The 16,073-nt window shown below is 42.9% G+C and overlaps 1 protein-coding gene across 1 annotated transcript in view; it reads right to left on the bottom strand.

The window, feature by feature from the left end:
* Positions 1 to 16,073, bottom strand: part of prex2 (phosphatidylinositol-3,4,5-trisphosphate-dependent Rac exchange factor 2) — an 80,513-nt gene that overhangs the window by 10,741 nt on the left and 53,699 nt on the right. The window contains exons 29-36 of the mRNA XM_079181284.1: positions 15,955 to 16,045; positions 13,815 to 13,943; positions 12,527 to 12,568; positions 11,406 to 11,503; positions 11,099 to 11,245; positions 8,786 to 8,888; positions 8,483 to 8,626; positions 8,228 to 8,342 (exon numbers count right to left, since the gene is read on the bottom strand). Of these exons, the coding sequence (XP_079037410.1) occupies positions 8,228 to 8,342; positions 8,483 to 8,626; positions 8,786 to 8,888; positions 11,099 to 11,245; positions 11,406 to 11,503; positions 12,527 to 12,568; positions 13,815 to 13,943; positions 15,955 to 16,045 (869 nt within the window). The remainder of the gene's footprint in view (positions 1 to 8,227; positions 8,343 to 8,482; positions 8,627 to 8,785; positions 8,889 to 11,098; positions 11,246 to 11,405; positions 11,504 to 12,526; positions 12,569 to 13,814; positions 13,944 to 15,954; positions 16,046 to 16,073) is intronic.

Genomic DNA, 16,073 nt, shown 5'->3' with positions numbered 1-16,073 from the left:
AATATGGTGATCATAAAACAGCGGCGGTGAAATTAAAAGTCAGTGAGAATGATGCACACCAAAAGATTAACTACATACTTTACACAGTACATACGACAAGGCCCTTAAGCCTCTATAGTACACAGAGACTGTGGGTCAGCTGATGTTTCCTATTCACATATAAATCTACTAAACAGACACAGATGAGTAACCTGCCCAGATTTGTATCCTCACTTGCTTAGGTTTTCCAGCAGTTTAATCCCTATCCGGCAAATTATCCTTAAACCTTACGGCGTGCTCTACTAAATGACTACGAGCAGAGTTTGCTAAGGGTTCAGATGGAGCTAACAGCCCATGTAATTGGTTCAAGATGGCCTTATCCTTCAAAAGATGCGCATGGTAGACCAGGAGTTACACCGCATCTCGGCAAGGACCAAACACCCTTTCAACTCCTATATAAAAGAGCATTTAACTGGCATAACGGCCACAACAATCGACACGAGGGGTAACAGGCTGATATTTTGTTCGCTCTAAATATTAGATTTCCTCGTTAAAGTTGCTACAGTAAACCTGGCATCCATACTGGGTCTCGTATGTGTGTGAGCGTGTGGGTTGCTGTGGAAAAACAAACCGGTTGCAGTAAATGAAAGTTAGATACGGCCGCTTCCGAACAAAACATCATTCTTTTAAGTGAGAGCCGAGATCGGGTGAAGAGATAAATCGCTACAGAGCACAACAACACAAAAGAAAGTTTATTGGAAATCCTTGCCCTGAAATTTTTTCTATTTGGTCTCCTTCAACTGTGCGCTGCGAGTCCACTCACCCTTGTCCCTGCTGCTTATCGGTCGGCTGCTCTGACTGTTATCTTAAATGTACATAATAGAATCTGTCCGAGAGAAGTCCACTTCAGCTGAACTTCATCTGCACACGTTTGTTTATCCACTTCAGACAAAACAAAAGCACCGGGTCTTACCTCTGCACATCTTTTTTTGCGGAAGCGAGGTCACACGTACCCGCTGATTATGTCATCCTCTTGTCGTAAGAGTTGTTCTAAAAATACTGTCAGCCACAGCTTGAGGAGCAGGGCCGACTCTCCTGGAGGTCTCTAATGACAAAATAATAGGAGTCAGAGGCTAGAAGTGGTGTAAAGAGGACCTGCATTACATCTTCTGAGCTGATGATGTTTTGTCAGAGGTTTGGAAACGGAGCACCTTAGAAACTTTTATTATGGATGAAAAATTGAATTTCAAGCCCACACACGTTGCGCAAACACAACAGTGTGAGGCTAAGAACACATTACGCACACGTTATTATATGTAGTCTAAATCCACTGGGTGTCTGATATTTCTTCTCCCGTCCACACCGGCTTTTCTCAGGTTTAAGCCCCCGAACTCCATCAAGACATTGAGGCTTTTACACAAGCTTGTTATCATTTTTTACTTTACTCACTGGCGTTCTCCAATTTTCCATTTTAAAAATGACGACAACTATACTTAGAGGGAGTTTAACGCCAATCAGAATTTCAACAGATGATCAACAGATGGTGATCTGTCAGCCAGTGTAACAAAGGTTACAGAAACAGGCTCGACACACACACACACACACAGAGCCAATCTCTTTTTACATGACACTCTAATGGAAGACTTGGCTGCAGGCTAGAGATGACCTGCTCTGCTTGTAGCTGGTTTAATTTTATTGGGCCGATGAGGATACTTAATTCTCTTTGTTTCTGCTTCCGTCATGACAATAGCACACTCAAGGCCCTTTACGGCAAAGGAGCATTAGTAGTCAGCTGCGGCGTCAAAGAAGACGGATCTGAGGCACAGATGTTTACAGAGGAGCAGCGTGGGAATGGGCACATTAGCACGACATCCCTCATTCAAAAAGTACAAGAGAAACAGAAATGATCCCTAAAATACCTTGAGAGACACGAGAAAACAGTTTTAACGGCGTCTTCTGTGGGTTTGGTTTCACACGTGTTCACTCTGGACGCAAATAAAGTTATTTAATGTTATTTCTAACATTAAATGTGACCCTGCAGAGGTGCATGCTGGTCCATGTAAATCACTCACACTGCCATGATGAATGACACTCGCCGTTATCAAATCCCCCCACAAACCAGTGCAGTGTGTGGCAGAGCGGCCTCGGGGCTAATGAGGGCTTCCAGGAGCCACCGTGATGCTTCTGCAGTGACACCGATGAGACAGTGTGTGTTAAGTGTGCTAGAGGTCATTTTCTTATCCCACGCCTACCTCCTATTTACACTTCCCGCTATATGTCAACTGTAGCGTCATGCAGGAGCACATGCCAGCAGAAGAAAGCCTTCAAACCCACCTGAGATGAATGCTTTTGCAGAACAGTGTTTTTTTTCAACCATTTTTTTCTGGGTACCCACTTTGTTAAAAATGCCAAATCATCACAACCCAATTCACAACAGGCCACATTAATAGATTGTGAGAAGAGCAAATTTGCCCATAAATGGATGTTCCTGGCCCTTTTTACTGCCATTTCCACCTCACTTATGGTATCCTCAATAGGTAAACTAGCCATTTTGAAGACATATACGTTTGATGCACGTGTTACTGAAAACATATACACATAAAGCCAAATAAATGTATCGAAGCGGAGTGAATGAATACAAGGAGTCTACAACCATCACAAAACGAACATTCAGGCTCTCTCTTGTGGCTCAAAGATGTACTGCTACTGTTAAATGAAAGACTATGGAGGAAATTCTGCAAATCTATTCCGCAACCCAAACAAAAGCTCCTGCGACCCACCTGTGGGTCTCGACCCAGTCTTTGAGAATAACTGACGTGTTAAGTATATGTGCATAACAATGGCATGTTTCGTTTTATCGATATATAACATTACAAACTTAAGACGGATACATGTGAAATAATTATTTAAATCAAAGACAAGGCAACCATTTTCAAACTACCAGAGCAGTTTAGTATTAATGGGGTCTCAGTGTCAGAGCCAGAAGACATATGATCACTAAATCACTGTCACACCTGCAGTTACTGTACATTTGACGAATTTGGCGAACAAATGTACAACCCTGATGCTGCGTAGAAGTATTCTTGGCTCCTTACAAAGGTGATTTTTCTTTTTTTTAAACGTAGAAACTTCTGAGGAGATGAGTCAAGGACTTTTTTGTACAATATCAAGCACCACTGGGCGCAGCACTGTCATCATTACGGCCGTTCAACGACAGCAATGAAAGAGAAGTGATAAATGAAACCGTGCCTCTGATGCTCAGCCTCACTAGGCTTTATGAACAGGGGTTCAGTGCACACTAGCTGGAGCAGAAAGAAGCCCCTTCCTCTGCGCTCCAGTGAATTGGGACTCCCTTTGCCGGTGCAAAGACTGTAGCATTTTCATCACTTCCTGAAAATGGGGGGGGGGGGGGGGACGGCAGGGACGCAGAGACAAAAAAAACCGCTGGTTCTGTTTAGGAAAGATATATACGACCGAATTGCCATTGCCTCCGTTCTGAAAATAGGATAATATCCATAATCAATCATGACAGCAAAATAAGACGTGTTTTTTATAACCGAAACGACTTCTCGGGTTACAAATGAAGCCATCTGAGAAATCTCATTTTAGCAAACAAGCTGCACTGCCGCATTACTGTTTGAGCAGTTTACAGTACTAATGCATGTCACATGGAAGAAGTGGGGACTTGCTGCAGTAGCTATTGTTATACTAATCATGACTGCATATTCTGGCGGTGTCCGTGTAGAACAAACAATATGATTTACGTGAAGCCAGCGGTCCGGGAGACTTGCTTACATGGCTGTAAGTTGCAAGTTTGCGAGGATACGTGTGTATATCCACGGAATAAAGACTAACGAAGCATAACCTGAGTCAGCGGTCATGAACTGATCAGCTAGTCGCATTAATCATGTTGATACGCAGGCGGCACTTTAACGAGCACATCTGCACTCTTAACACAAGGTCACGTCTGAACAAGAGCGAGAGGATTGATCTCCGCTCCCGCCACAGACCAACAGAGACAAAGGAAGGAGTGACTACCGTGTCGAAACTGACAACCCTGACCTGCAATACGCATGGAGTCTTTTTTTTTTCTTAATCAAGACAAACTGCACTGCAGTGGCGTCATTACCAATTCCCAATGGCTGATGGGAGAGCAAACGCTGGCAGCACAAATGACTTGGAAGCTGTGCGGCGATGACCGATGGATGTTCAACTAACAAAGCATGAAATACAAGTCTGTAGTAATCGTAATGTACCATTTGTTAGACGGCAATACACATCCAAGTTTATAGCTTATCTTTCAGCCACCATGCCATCATTATACACCATTTGTCAGACTGCGTGGGGTTTTAATATCCACATAAATCAAGGATTTTTTTTTTTTTTACCGAGGGGACGTGGCACTATGAGATGTGGAAATTTCACAACTGACTTGTGATGCAATGCCAAACATGTCCCCACTACTGCCAAGTGCATTTCAATTAGGGAGAAAAGCCTAATGCCTAAAAGTGTAAGAGTTCTGCTGTGCCAGAAGTTATTGATTTAAACACATCTGCTTACACTCACACCTGCAACAACAATATATAATTCGCGCATATTCAACAGCAAACAGCATGCAGCACATGGCAGACCTTCTCCTTTATTCTTTCACACCATGCTTATGTGCCATGCTCCATAAATCGAGAGCAAAAGAGCATGCAAGAGGAAAAAAAAAAAACGATTCCCTCCTGTCAATAAGAGCAGAATGTGATGAAACCACAAGCCCGCAATAAGCTCTCCTTTTGAATAATACATTTGCAGATTTCTGTTCTGGTTCTCCCCTCTGCCCCGTTCGACTCGCTTTAACACCCTCCTCCTCTCCTCATCATCCTCATCCCTCCCCTGAAATCCCTACCATCTTTCCAATTTCCCCTCGTCTCACTCCGTCCTTAAGGGAAAGACGTTCCCTGTTCAGAGCATACTATTTCCTCCCGTTTTTAGATGTTGATTCCTTCTGCTAGAGAGGAGGCAATTGCAAATTTATCTCACAATTTGGGACAGAAAAATGAGAGACAATTAGTTTATCCCCTCCATTCGGCTCAACTACGTCTTCCTGCTCTTGCCTGATGAGAAACCTAAAGGAGAAACAGGACTAGGACTAAGGAAACTGTCATTTGGTGCATGTCAGGGTTTTAGACCTCTTCTATCTAAATGCACATGTCAGCTGAGATGGTTTATGAAAGCTTGAAAGCGTGGGTGCGTGTTCTGGCTCCACATGCTGCTGACTCCTGTGGCAGCAGCCATGTGCTTGTGATTTGGCCCGTGAGTTTATGTTTTGCGGAGTGACTTCATCATATTACTCAAACCCTTACAGTGGTATCATTCACTACTCTGAAATTGGATAATGCCCACAATGCACGCTGGCAAAGGTGTCAATGGAGGAGCAAGACGAAAAAAGAAAAGTTTTTGTAGACTCTGCTTGCACAAACTGTATTCACAGAAAAGCAGGTTTCGTCTTGACAGGGTTCCACATCATTATGAGTGACACAAAATGCAAATGTTTATCGCCATCACTGTAATTTCTCCACATGCAATGTGAAAAATTCAACTTTTGCACACTATCCAAGGGCTCCCACATGAATACGGGGGCCTATGGTGTAATAGGAGTGGATTTTACGACACAAAAACATTGAAGAATCTTGCGCTGCAGTTCATTCAGTTCAGTATTGCGTGTGCTGTTTCTGTCTGTCAGTCAGCCTCTGGCTCTGGCCCACAGTGTGGGTTTAACCCAACACTGCCGTGGCCGGCCTCCAAGGATAACGAGGTGCCTGAGGTTTGAACGCTGCAATGGAGAGAGGAGTGACATCACAGGCTGGTCTGTGGTCAGCCGAAAGGCACATGGCAGCCGGCGAAAGAAAACTACTGGTAACATTACAGAGAGAGAGAGACAGTGTATTCACTGACTGCTGAAAAGCAGCTGGGAATATTTACATTACTGTGATTAATACAAGGTAATACTGCCGGGTGGGAGCGAAGAACATGTTTCTGGTGCCTGCTGTAGTTTGACTAGTGTTCCCAGTATTACTACCTGGAGAGTGATGTGGATAACACTGCAGCTCTGTGAATCCACAAGTCCATCAAGAATGAATAATTAAAGCAACTATATTAATAACTTATGCATTTGCTTGCTTTACTTGGAAAAGGGGGGACTTTTACTTGTATGAAGAATCATTCCTTATGTGTCAACTCAACACTAACTGATTCCCCCACTGTGCAGCAGAGTAGACCCTCTAATGAGATTTGGACTGAAAATTATCTGCAGCTTTGGCCTACGAAAAGAAGATTGAGTACTTGAGCACAGTCTCTACCACTTTCACTCCAGTTGGGGTTTAGAAGCACACTGCCTCTCCACATCCCTAACCCAGCACCCCTAATGCTCCCCACATCACCAGCCTCACTCACTTGCCTGTCAAGCCCACATCTGCTCCGCGTTACTGCCGGAGCCTCTGCTGTCAATTCAATTAGGCTCTTTTCTGTCCAGGTCAAACTGAAATGCACAACATACGTGCATACATATAAAATGTATTCTCAATCACATGGCTGAACAAGTAAGGTCCCGCATGTACGATTTGAACCATCTGACGACAGAGGGCTGCACAATTCTTCAACGTTTGATCGAAATCGCAGTATGGCCAACTGCAATTTTCAAATCGCATGCTCAAAATACCATTGTGGTTCTGCAAAGATGTCCCGGCTTACACATCATATTCTACAGACTTAAGAAAACATCTTTGCCTGGTACGGATTCCATAATCATTTCAACATCTTTTTCAATGAATATCAGTCAAAAATAATTGCGATTAGATATGTTCAGCCCTATAACCACATATGCATTTATTAAGATAATGTTGTGTATGCTGCAGGAGCCCGAACACATTTGTGCACATAATAAATGCCTCTATGTAATGTTTTAATTACAATAGTGACATTTTACAGACTGATCATGAAGTCCTATCTGCAGTCTGCAAACAATGACTCAATAAAATGAGAGCGATACCACAGAATGCCAATACTCCTCCACTGAACTGTCGTAGAGTCCCAGAGGATCTGGCTGACAACATCATTACACAGAGCGATAGATTAAATGACCCGGCACAATTTCGTATCCACAACTGCGCTTCGGGAAATCTGACACTCACAGAAATGAACGCTTCAAATTCTTCACACTCATCAAGCAAAACACTACGAACAAATTAAAAACTCTCGGCGGAAAGCAATCCCGGCAAATTAATGTTTCGCTGCGGAGGATCGGTACTGATGTGACACATGACCGCTCAAGCTGTAAATCATTCAGCCCCTCAAAGTAGATTGTCCCTAAATAACAAGATGGAGTTTTGCTGTGAGCTCTGCTCTGTTTAATTATCCACACAATCAGCAGCAGATGTTTAGTAGAAGCTGATGCGTCGACCGGTCGCCCTCCTAGGTATTCAATGAGGGATCGCACTCTTGGCGTAATCTCCAAGATGGTATCAGTCTATTGTTCATCTTGATACTACAGTATCTCTCTCAGTGGTCCCCCTCCCTCTCTCTCTCTCTCTCTCTCTCGCTCTACTTACACCAACACAAGCCCGTTTTCAAAAGCTACATCTTCTGTCTTAATGACACAGACGCTGAGGTTTTCTCACTATCAATACTTAATGTGTTCCGTGCATTCAAAGGCTCTCGCAGCATTTTAAACACAGCTAGCGTTTCAGTCACTGAAATAAACAAGGTACCATCTAATATGAAATCACATTGATATTCAGACAGCATACTGTATAGCTCCTGAGAGTCACTCTTAGATGCAGGAGATTAAATAAAGCCAGGCCCTTATTTTAAACTCCCAGAAGTGTCTGTTTCTCCATATCTGTTTTCACCTCATTAAATTACCCGCGCCTGGCCAATCACAGAGGGTCTCGGGTGTGCAGCAAACCAATGGGGTGTGAGTTAGCAGAGTGCAGCAGCTGTACAGAAGCACTTTATCAGAACCGGTGACACGCTGGGCGTCTCTCATCCAATCACTGCTGCCCCCGCTGTGTGCGTGTTCGCAACCAATCATAAAACACTCCCGCTGTGTTTCTTTCTCAGCCAATCACCTTGAGGCCCTGCTGGGCATTGAGAGTCAAAGCCCGACTGAATGGTAGGTCATCTTGATTTATAGTATACCTATAAAAAAAAAAGATATGTAGCGACAAAGTAATATCTGTGTCTATAGTCTTGTACAACATACCTCAGTCTCTTGTAGTACTGCTTGACCTTTTCCAAAGAGGCAGCATTGATTTGGGCCTGGTATTCCTCCACCGACACATTGTCTCTGTAGTAGTAACCCTCCATGCTCTCCAGCGCTAGAAGGGTGAAAGATAAAGTGATAAAACCACTGCATATACTGTGCATCCACCTGCCAGGGTTTTTGAAGAAGCTATAAAGCGGCTTTTATCCCTGCACTACTTGCTGACTTAAAGTTCCCAAACCAGGCGCACTCTACCTTGTGTGAAGAGCACAGGGTAGATTTTGATGCCTCCTCCGTTTTTCAGCCTGTTAGGCAGCTGGGAGAAGTAGAAACTCTCAAGGTGGAAGCAAACTTTCAAGGCCTGACGGGTGCCCTCCACATGGTATGACATGGGCGTGTCTGCCAGGAGAGGAAAGGAGAGGAGAGGAGAGGAATCACTTTTAAAACTCAATCTTAGTAGGATTAGTAGTATATGGTATTAGTAGCAATGATGAGACTATAATTACACAATGAAACAAATGCAAGTCAAATGTAAGCTAAAAGTTTTAGTGTACGTACTGGCCACCAGTGGCTCCCCTTCAAATTGCTGGAAGTAGAATGTGACCTTCTCCAGGTCAATTAAAGCCACCTGAGTGTCCTCCAACATGGCCTGCTCATCAGTCTGAAGAGAGAAAGATAGCATACTTGTGAGAGCGTTGTGGGGGGGGGGGGGGGGGGGGGTAACTACAGGTCCCTAGTTGGGGACCCGTAGTTGGATTTATTTTTCTTGTATGATATGTTTTCTTGTTAACAAACCACTGTCACTTTAATTTCATGAAACTGATTTAAAATTGATGCGAAGAGATGCAGGAAGTCCCCTTTTAAAGTGTCATATTGTTACTGTACGTACAGATTATAATACTGTTGGGTTATTGTATTGGAACAAGCTTAATAAGCTCTTTATAAAGTTTGTATGTCAAATCTAAACCTGCAAAGAATCTCGTAGCTATTGCACACAGACGTGATAAGTAACATACCAGGGAACAGTTCAAGTTAAGTACCTCAGTGAACAAACATCACTGTCAAACATGACAGTGTGTGTATGCCTACGTCTTTATCTGTTTTGTCTGTTTGCTTGTTTGCCTATGTCTCTGAATGTGTGTACATGTTTTCCTCTTCAAACATGCACTCAGCATCCTCGCACACAAACAAGCACAGTCGCTCGTGGCCACAGCGTCGGCGGCTCGAAATATTTGGGATCGTGACCCTGCACTCCTCTGTCATCTTCCTTCTTTCTCTTCCCCGCTTCTCTCCATCCACCACATGCAGAGGGATGAACAGAGCAGCGCTGAAAGAGGATTAGGTCCTTTTTCTAAAGACACATTTGAGATGGCCCGACGTGTGACAGAGGGGTACCCGTTGCCCTGCCAAGTGACGCCTGCCGTGTGTGGGCAAGTTTATCTTAAACTTGCCCACACACGGGGGCATGAGACACATTCAGCATCCCCCAGTACGTCTCGCGCTGCCTTTCATGTGGTGCCCTGAAAAGGAGCGCGTTGAGATTTCACTGGAATCTCCTGCAGGTACTGAGACCCTGTTTTGTTCCACAGGGACACTTGAAAGGGAAATGTCTTGAGAAATAAAGGAAAAGAGGCAGACAGAGAGCGACATCAGTGCGGGAGGACTTGACGTAAGCCGCACACCCGTCTAACCTAAATAAAGGCTCATCCAAAATACACTTCCTGTGTTTCTAATTCCCAGAGAAGGTGATAAAAATAGAAACCAAATCTAAATACCTCATGCCAATAAAAAAAAAAAAAATGTTCTATGTGGTTGATGATGCAAAGTGCTGAAAAGAAACACTGTGGAAATAACAGCTTTTAAAGAATATATTACAGCCCTTTGGCGGCTCAAATTTGAGTTTCAGCTTCTCTAACATAGTTGAAGACGACTATGAAATTATTGAAAAGTTAATATAGGATCTCGGTGAGGTCACGGCGTGCGCTTAGCTCAATTTTAGCAATCGGCAGTGGCTGCTCATAATGAACTCCTCTCTGGATGGACTTTCACTGCACTGACTTAAATTCATGCAGGAAAAAAAAGAATAGTCTGACACCAAAAGCCGAAGACTATTTGAGTCTGGGAATGTTTCAAGATTAATTACTCTCATGAATATAAAATATTCAACATTAAGGCGATTTCAAGGCTGTTTTACAATACAGATGAGCATTTGAGGGATTGTGTTTTGCATTTAATAATTAAATTGTAGACATTTTGTTTAAATCCATGTGCAGAGGTAGAGCTTTGATTACCGTCGGTTGATTTTCTTTAACATTTAAAATCTAAATTTCTTGTGTTTTTGGGTTGTTGGCTTTTTGGGGTATTTCGACAATATTCCCAGATCCAGATGATGGTGAAACTGTCTGTTATTTGAGTAACACACGAGGGAAGACGGCAGTGGGATCCAGCTCTGCAGAATCAGCGGCACACCTCAACGATTCAGACCACATCCCTACACAGTCACTGCGGGCAGACAGTGTATTAAGCTCAGCACATTTTAGTGATCTTGGTAGAGCCCATCTTAAATGCTTAGATATACCTCACCCTCAAACTTATTCAGAGAGCAGGACAAAAAAACTTTGAATATTGCATAATTCATGTTTTTGTAACCCAGTGATTCATATTGTTCGATTTATGATTGTTGCTGTATGTGTTGTAGTTATATAGATATATTCATATAGATATATTCATATATTTTCATTTTTTTGGCCCGTGCACAACTACAGCGCTGGTCAGTTTACAACAAACCCATATGGGTTGAATGTATACAGACTCCTGTTTCTAGAGTGTCTGTTAAAGAAGATTAACTGCTGAGGCTGGTCTGGAGCTCACCAGATTGGGGGAGAGGAGGGACTGGAAATGGAAGAGAAGCCCAGCGCTGGCGATCTGCTCCAGCCAGCGGCGGCTGGCTTCCTGTGCCTCCTGAAGGTCCTGGGGGTCCGAGCTGTCCTGGTCCGACTCCCTGCCTACATTGTTGAACTGAGAGAGGACAAAAGAACGTGACAGAGAATAAAACCACAAAGTTTTGTTTTTATATAGGATGGTCCCGCTTATTGTATTTCTTACCAACTCAATAGTATCTATAAGTATGCTCATTTTTTCAATTTCCGATTCTGAACAAGACATATGTGTAATGTACCTGATTGAGGACAGCCAGTAGGTGCTCTGTGAAGGCACACACAGCTGCAACTAGAGACTGACAGAACACCATGTCCCGACGCAACTGGATCTCAGAGTCTAGAGGGGCAACAAAGAGGACGCGAGGCTGAGAGGACAGCCGCAACAGAAATCACAAACAGTACAAGAAAGTGAGAGGAATAGTCAGAGAAGAAATGAAAGGAGTATAATACCGAGTGAAAAATAGTGATAGAAATAAGTGGCATGAGTTTGTTAGGTTAATCAAAAAGACCTTTTTGGTCAGACTCTATGCTGTGGCAAGCTTTTAGTAAAGGTAACAAAAAGTCGTGGCTGCTTTTTAAAAAGAAATGATCTGCAGGGTATTAAATATTGTATCAGGAAAAAAAAATTAGAGCAAAAAGACAGGTGTGCCCGAGGGAAAATAATTGCTGCCGTAATCTCCTGAGAAATAGGCCCCCTGAAAAAGTTCAGCAATCCACTGAGTTAAAAATGAGTTCATGAACCCCTCGGAAATTAATGATGTGTCAGAAGGCATGACTTGCTTACTTTTTGACACCATTAATTCATCCCGCCATAACCTCAGAAAAAGAAATCCGGCCTTTTCTACTTTTTCTTATTAATTCATGTTTCCTAGAGGTATGTAAAGGAACACAACATTTCATTGAATTAGCATAGTTTCTATTATGGAGTTGTCCTCCGAGTTTAGCACCGCTGTTAGCCTTTTGCCAGGAAAATGATTAATATGGATTTTCAACCATAATATCAATTTATGCTGCCTTTTGTTTTGTTGGTGCTATTTTTTTTTTTACTTTCTTTGTATAGTTTTTTTTTTTTAAACACAAACTGAATGAAATGAATACAAAGCATAAAGTAACAGGTTCAGCAGAATAGTGGCAATACATAAGATTCACTGTATGTTATGGGTTTACCCATTTACTGTCTTTCCTGGTTTAAAAAAACCTTCTATGTCCGACTGTGTGTCTCTGTTTGGGTTGCCTGTAAGGGTTGTTTTGTCTTTGAAAGGGTATGGTTTTATTCCCTCATTCTTTGTGCAAAAAAAAAATAGTTTCAGTCGGGACAGTTTTCTGTATTTCTGTCGTGAAAGAGCAGAGTGAGACAAACCTGTATACTGTAGTAAGACCAAGAGCAGCCGCGTCTTCACCTCTGAAAAAAGCAAACAAATGAAAGCAATCCAGTGAGGCACTGAGCAATCTTACATCAGCTCCCAAAGAGCCTTTCTCCTTGACTGCAATAGTATGACCTACGCTATAAACTCAACCCCTCGAAGTCGTGACTAGGCCATTGCTGTATAACTCTTCTGCCCCAGCCCAGCTCCACAGCTGTTAATCTTCACATATAAGAAAAAAAAAACAGCTACAGGCAAAGATAATAACATAAATCCACATTTGTTTATAGTCATATCAGAGCCGCGGGAAGCTTGGCAGGACGCTGCGCTGCATAAAAAAAAAAAGTGGTGTACACAGGCCAAGCACATTAATATCAACTTATATATACTCTCTCGTTTCTGAACGCCAGCTCACCTTTCCCAGGAGTGTCAAGTGGCCTTGGGTCTGGGCTGTTTGTAGCTCACTGTGTTTGCTGGGATGTGTCTGTATTTACATATGTCCGTGTGTGTCTGGGTGTTCAATCTGTGTGCTAACAAACACCAAACCACAAACCAAATGAGGCTGAACTTCCTACGCGTCTCGATAAAATGAATCAAATAAAATCAAGGGCATCTCAGAGAGTGCAGCTCTCGGTTTGTTTAACTTGCATAAGTTTTCAGCTCCAGCTATGTGGCCCCACTTTATGCATCCCATGATGGATTTAGGTTTAAAGAGAGCAGTTAGCGGTCTGGGACTGCCTGTATCCACACAACTGCAACAGGCTATTATTGCAACCAATAAATATGATGAGGTGCAGTGGAGAATTGCTCAATTTCGCACTACCTCCCAAGCCTGGCATTCTTTTCCATGATAAATACTATATGTGGCTGTGTCTGCACACAAGCCTTAGGCCCCAAACAGTAATATGTGTTAACACTAGAACAGCCAAGCGGTCATTTCCCCCCTCTTAAAATGAAACCCTTCTCTTGGTTCATGACTTTTCCTAAATGGGTTTAATTATCACCTAGTGAATTAAAGGGGGTGTGGGGTAGTAAAAAAGAAAAAGGATAATTTATACCTTGTACCAACGAGGGGTGATTCTTAGCTCTCATACTGGCCATGCCCGGTAGCCTAGCACGCCTATTGTTTAGAAGGCTTTTGATGATCAGACCGCCATGATGAAAATAAACAACTAAACTGCTTCAAGAAATGAGATCATTGAGAGCGCCGATGCTGTTGCAGCAGGGGGTAAAATAAGGTACTCGTGCTAACCCTGTCTGGAAGGGTTCAGGTAAAACACTCACCCTCAACATATTTAGCGATGGTCTGTGTGAGGGTCTGAACGCTGCTGGGAAGGTTCCAGGGATCCTGCTTGACATGAAGACGCAGCTTCTTGGTGCAGTTCACTTTAGGCTCCATCTCCTGCTGAAACTCTGACAGAAACACAAAAACACAAACAGAGAATTAGCATTGGCCAAGCAAAGGTATATGGCTGTATGCGTGTCAACTGTAAGACAACATTTGCATAGAGAGAAAGTCGCAAGTCAGCTCTCGTTTTAGATGCTTATTGGAATCATAACATTTCCATTACTTTGCAAAAGCAGTCAAGAGCAGCTCAAACTTTTTAGAAGTACACAGTACGTTATTTAGTAGATTGATTAATCAGAAGACAAAGTACCATCTTTCACTTTCCATCCTTTGTTTGTATTCACATTGATCTCAGTCACTTCTTCTCTCCAGAGACCCTGAACCATTTCAAATGTCGTCATATTTTATCCCAGAGACCATCGGTTTTAGACCACCTACAATCTAATTCTTTCTTGTCTTTGCAGTGTAAAAGTCAATTTGTCAATTTGGAAAGGCTTGCAACAAAGTTTACTTTGGAGACGAAAGAAGAGATCTGTGATAGAATGGTGGCTGTTTAATAGTGTGTGTGTGTCTGAGGGCGACGGAGAGAGTGAGAGATCAGATATACAGGAATGCTCTACTTGTTAGATAATCCTATTTGCTCTGTTATCAACCACACACATTACTGGAGTGGAGATGGATCAACTCTGATCAAGGCCTTCACGTCCCTCCTGAGGGCATATATGCACACAAACACAAACACACACACACACCATCACACACACACACACACACACACACACACACACACACACACACACACAAGCAGACCTATTTTCAATTCAAGCATATCTGTGCTCACTTGAAGACAGCCTGAGATGAGAGGGGAGTGTGTGTGTGTGTGTGCCAATTGGGTCGGGTTGTTTGGAAGCTTCACAACATACAGAAGAAATGTGTAATCTGCTCTTCTGCTTTTAGTGCTCATCACACTCCGTTAAAGTCACATTCAAGGACATAAAATAAGCAAACTTCTTTTCATATCAGAGATTATTAAAGCCTTACATAGTACAATATAGACCACCCAGATACAAAACGTAAAGTCAGCATTTTTTGGAAAATCTGGGAACCCTGCCTCCACTACTTACACAAAGAAGAAAGAAAACAATTGTTGCTTTTCAGCTTAGTGTTCGTTCAATCTAATCTTCAAAAAGGGCTGCGTCATGTAAGCAGAGCTCCACGGATCATGAAAGGGCACCGTAGGCTAGTTTATATTTTTAGTGGGAAATGATAAGGATGAATTTAGCCCTTTCCAGTAACATTTCCTCCATTTTCCTGTGAAAGATTAAATGTAACAAAAGACAGCATTGGTTAACAACGCAGAGGCCAAGATGAGGTTAGGTGGCAAATAAAACATAGTCAAAACAAAATAATCAGATAACACAGAAGAACAAGAGGTGTTAGAAGGTCACATTTCCTTTTGACTGTTAAGTAGCACTACAATAACTGTGAAGTGGAGATGAGTACGCAACTAAGTGGTGCTGTTTCAACACTATAAAGTGCTTCAGAGTGAAGGGCACTGGGATAGTCGGAGGGGAAAAGAAGTTAAAAGACAGGAGGGAGGAATGAAGAGAGGAAAAAATAGATGGGAATCAGTTATTTAGGAGCTGGACTCCACCTACAATACTTCCCCTCAAGTCTCTACAATCCCATCTGTGTACACACACACGTTACGCAACAGGAAGTTGCAACCCCTATGCGCAGGCGGCCGCGACATTTTCAGCGTGTGTCCTGTTTTCTCTCAGTATCGGTGGTGGTTGGGAGTTTCTCCAATATTATCTTTCTTCTCTCAGGCCCACTGTGCGGCCCAGCAAGGTCCAGGAAGCACAGCTACACCATAAAAAAAACATTCCTCACTGGAAACGCATTTACTGCCATAGCAGAAATTGAGACATTTTTGCGAGGAAATTAAGACGGAAAGACCCACCTTTACATTTTCTTGCTCAAATGGTTTGACTACTGTGAAATGAGATGTGGTAAAAAGATGCTGAGAGATGAGTGTTTCAGAGCCAGGAGCACATCACAGTCCCGGTGCTTTACCTTGTAATCCTCTTCCAGGTGTGAAGCACTTTGTCTGCTCGAACGCCCGAGCCACCACTGCTCCTCTCAGCATGCTGGTGATGGAGTCCACCTGAAAAGAGCACAAGTGTCAAGCTGGT

The sequence above is a fragment of the Pholis gunnellus genome (genome assembly GCF_910591455.1).
Source record: "Pholis gunnellus genome assembly, chromosome: 20".
NCBI lineage: Eukaryota > Metazoa > Chordata > Actinopteri > Perciformes > Pholidae > Pholis > Pholis gunnellus.
The sequence above is the reverse complement of the archived record's forward strand: the minus strand, read 5'-3'. Positions and strand labels throughout refer to the sequence as shown.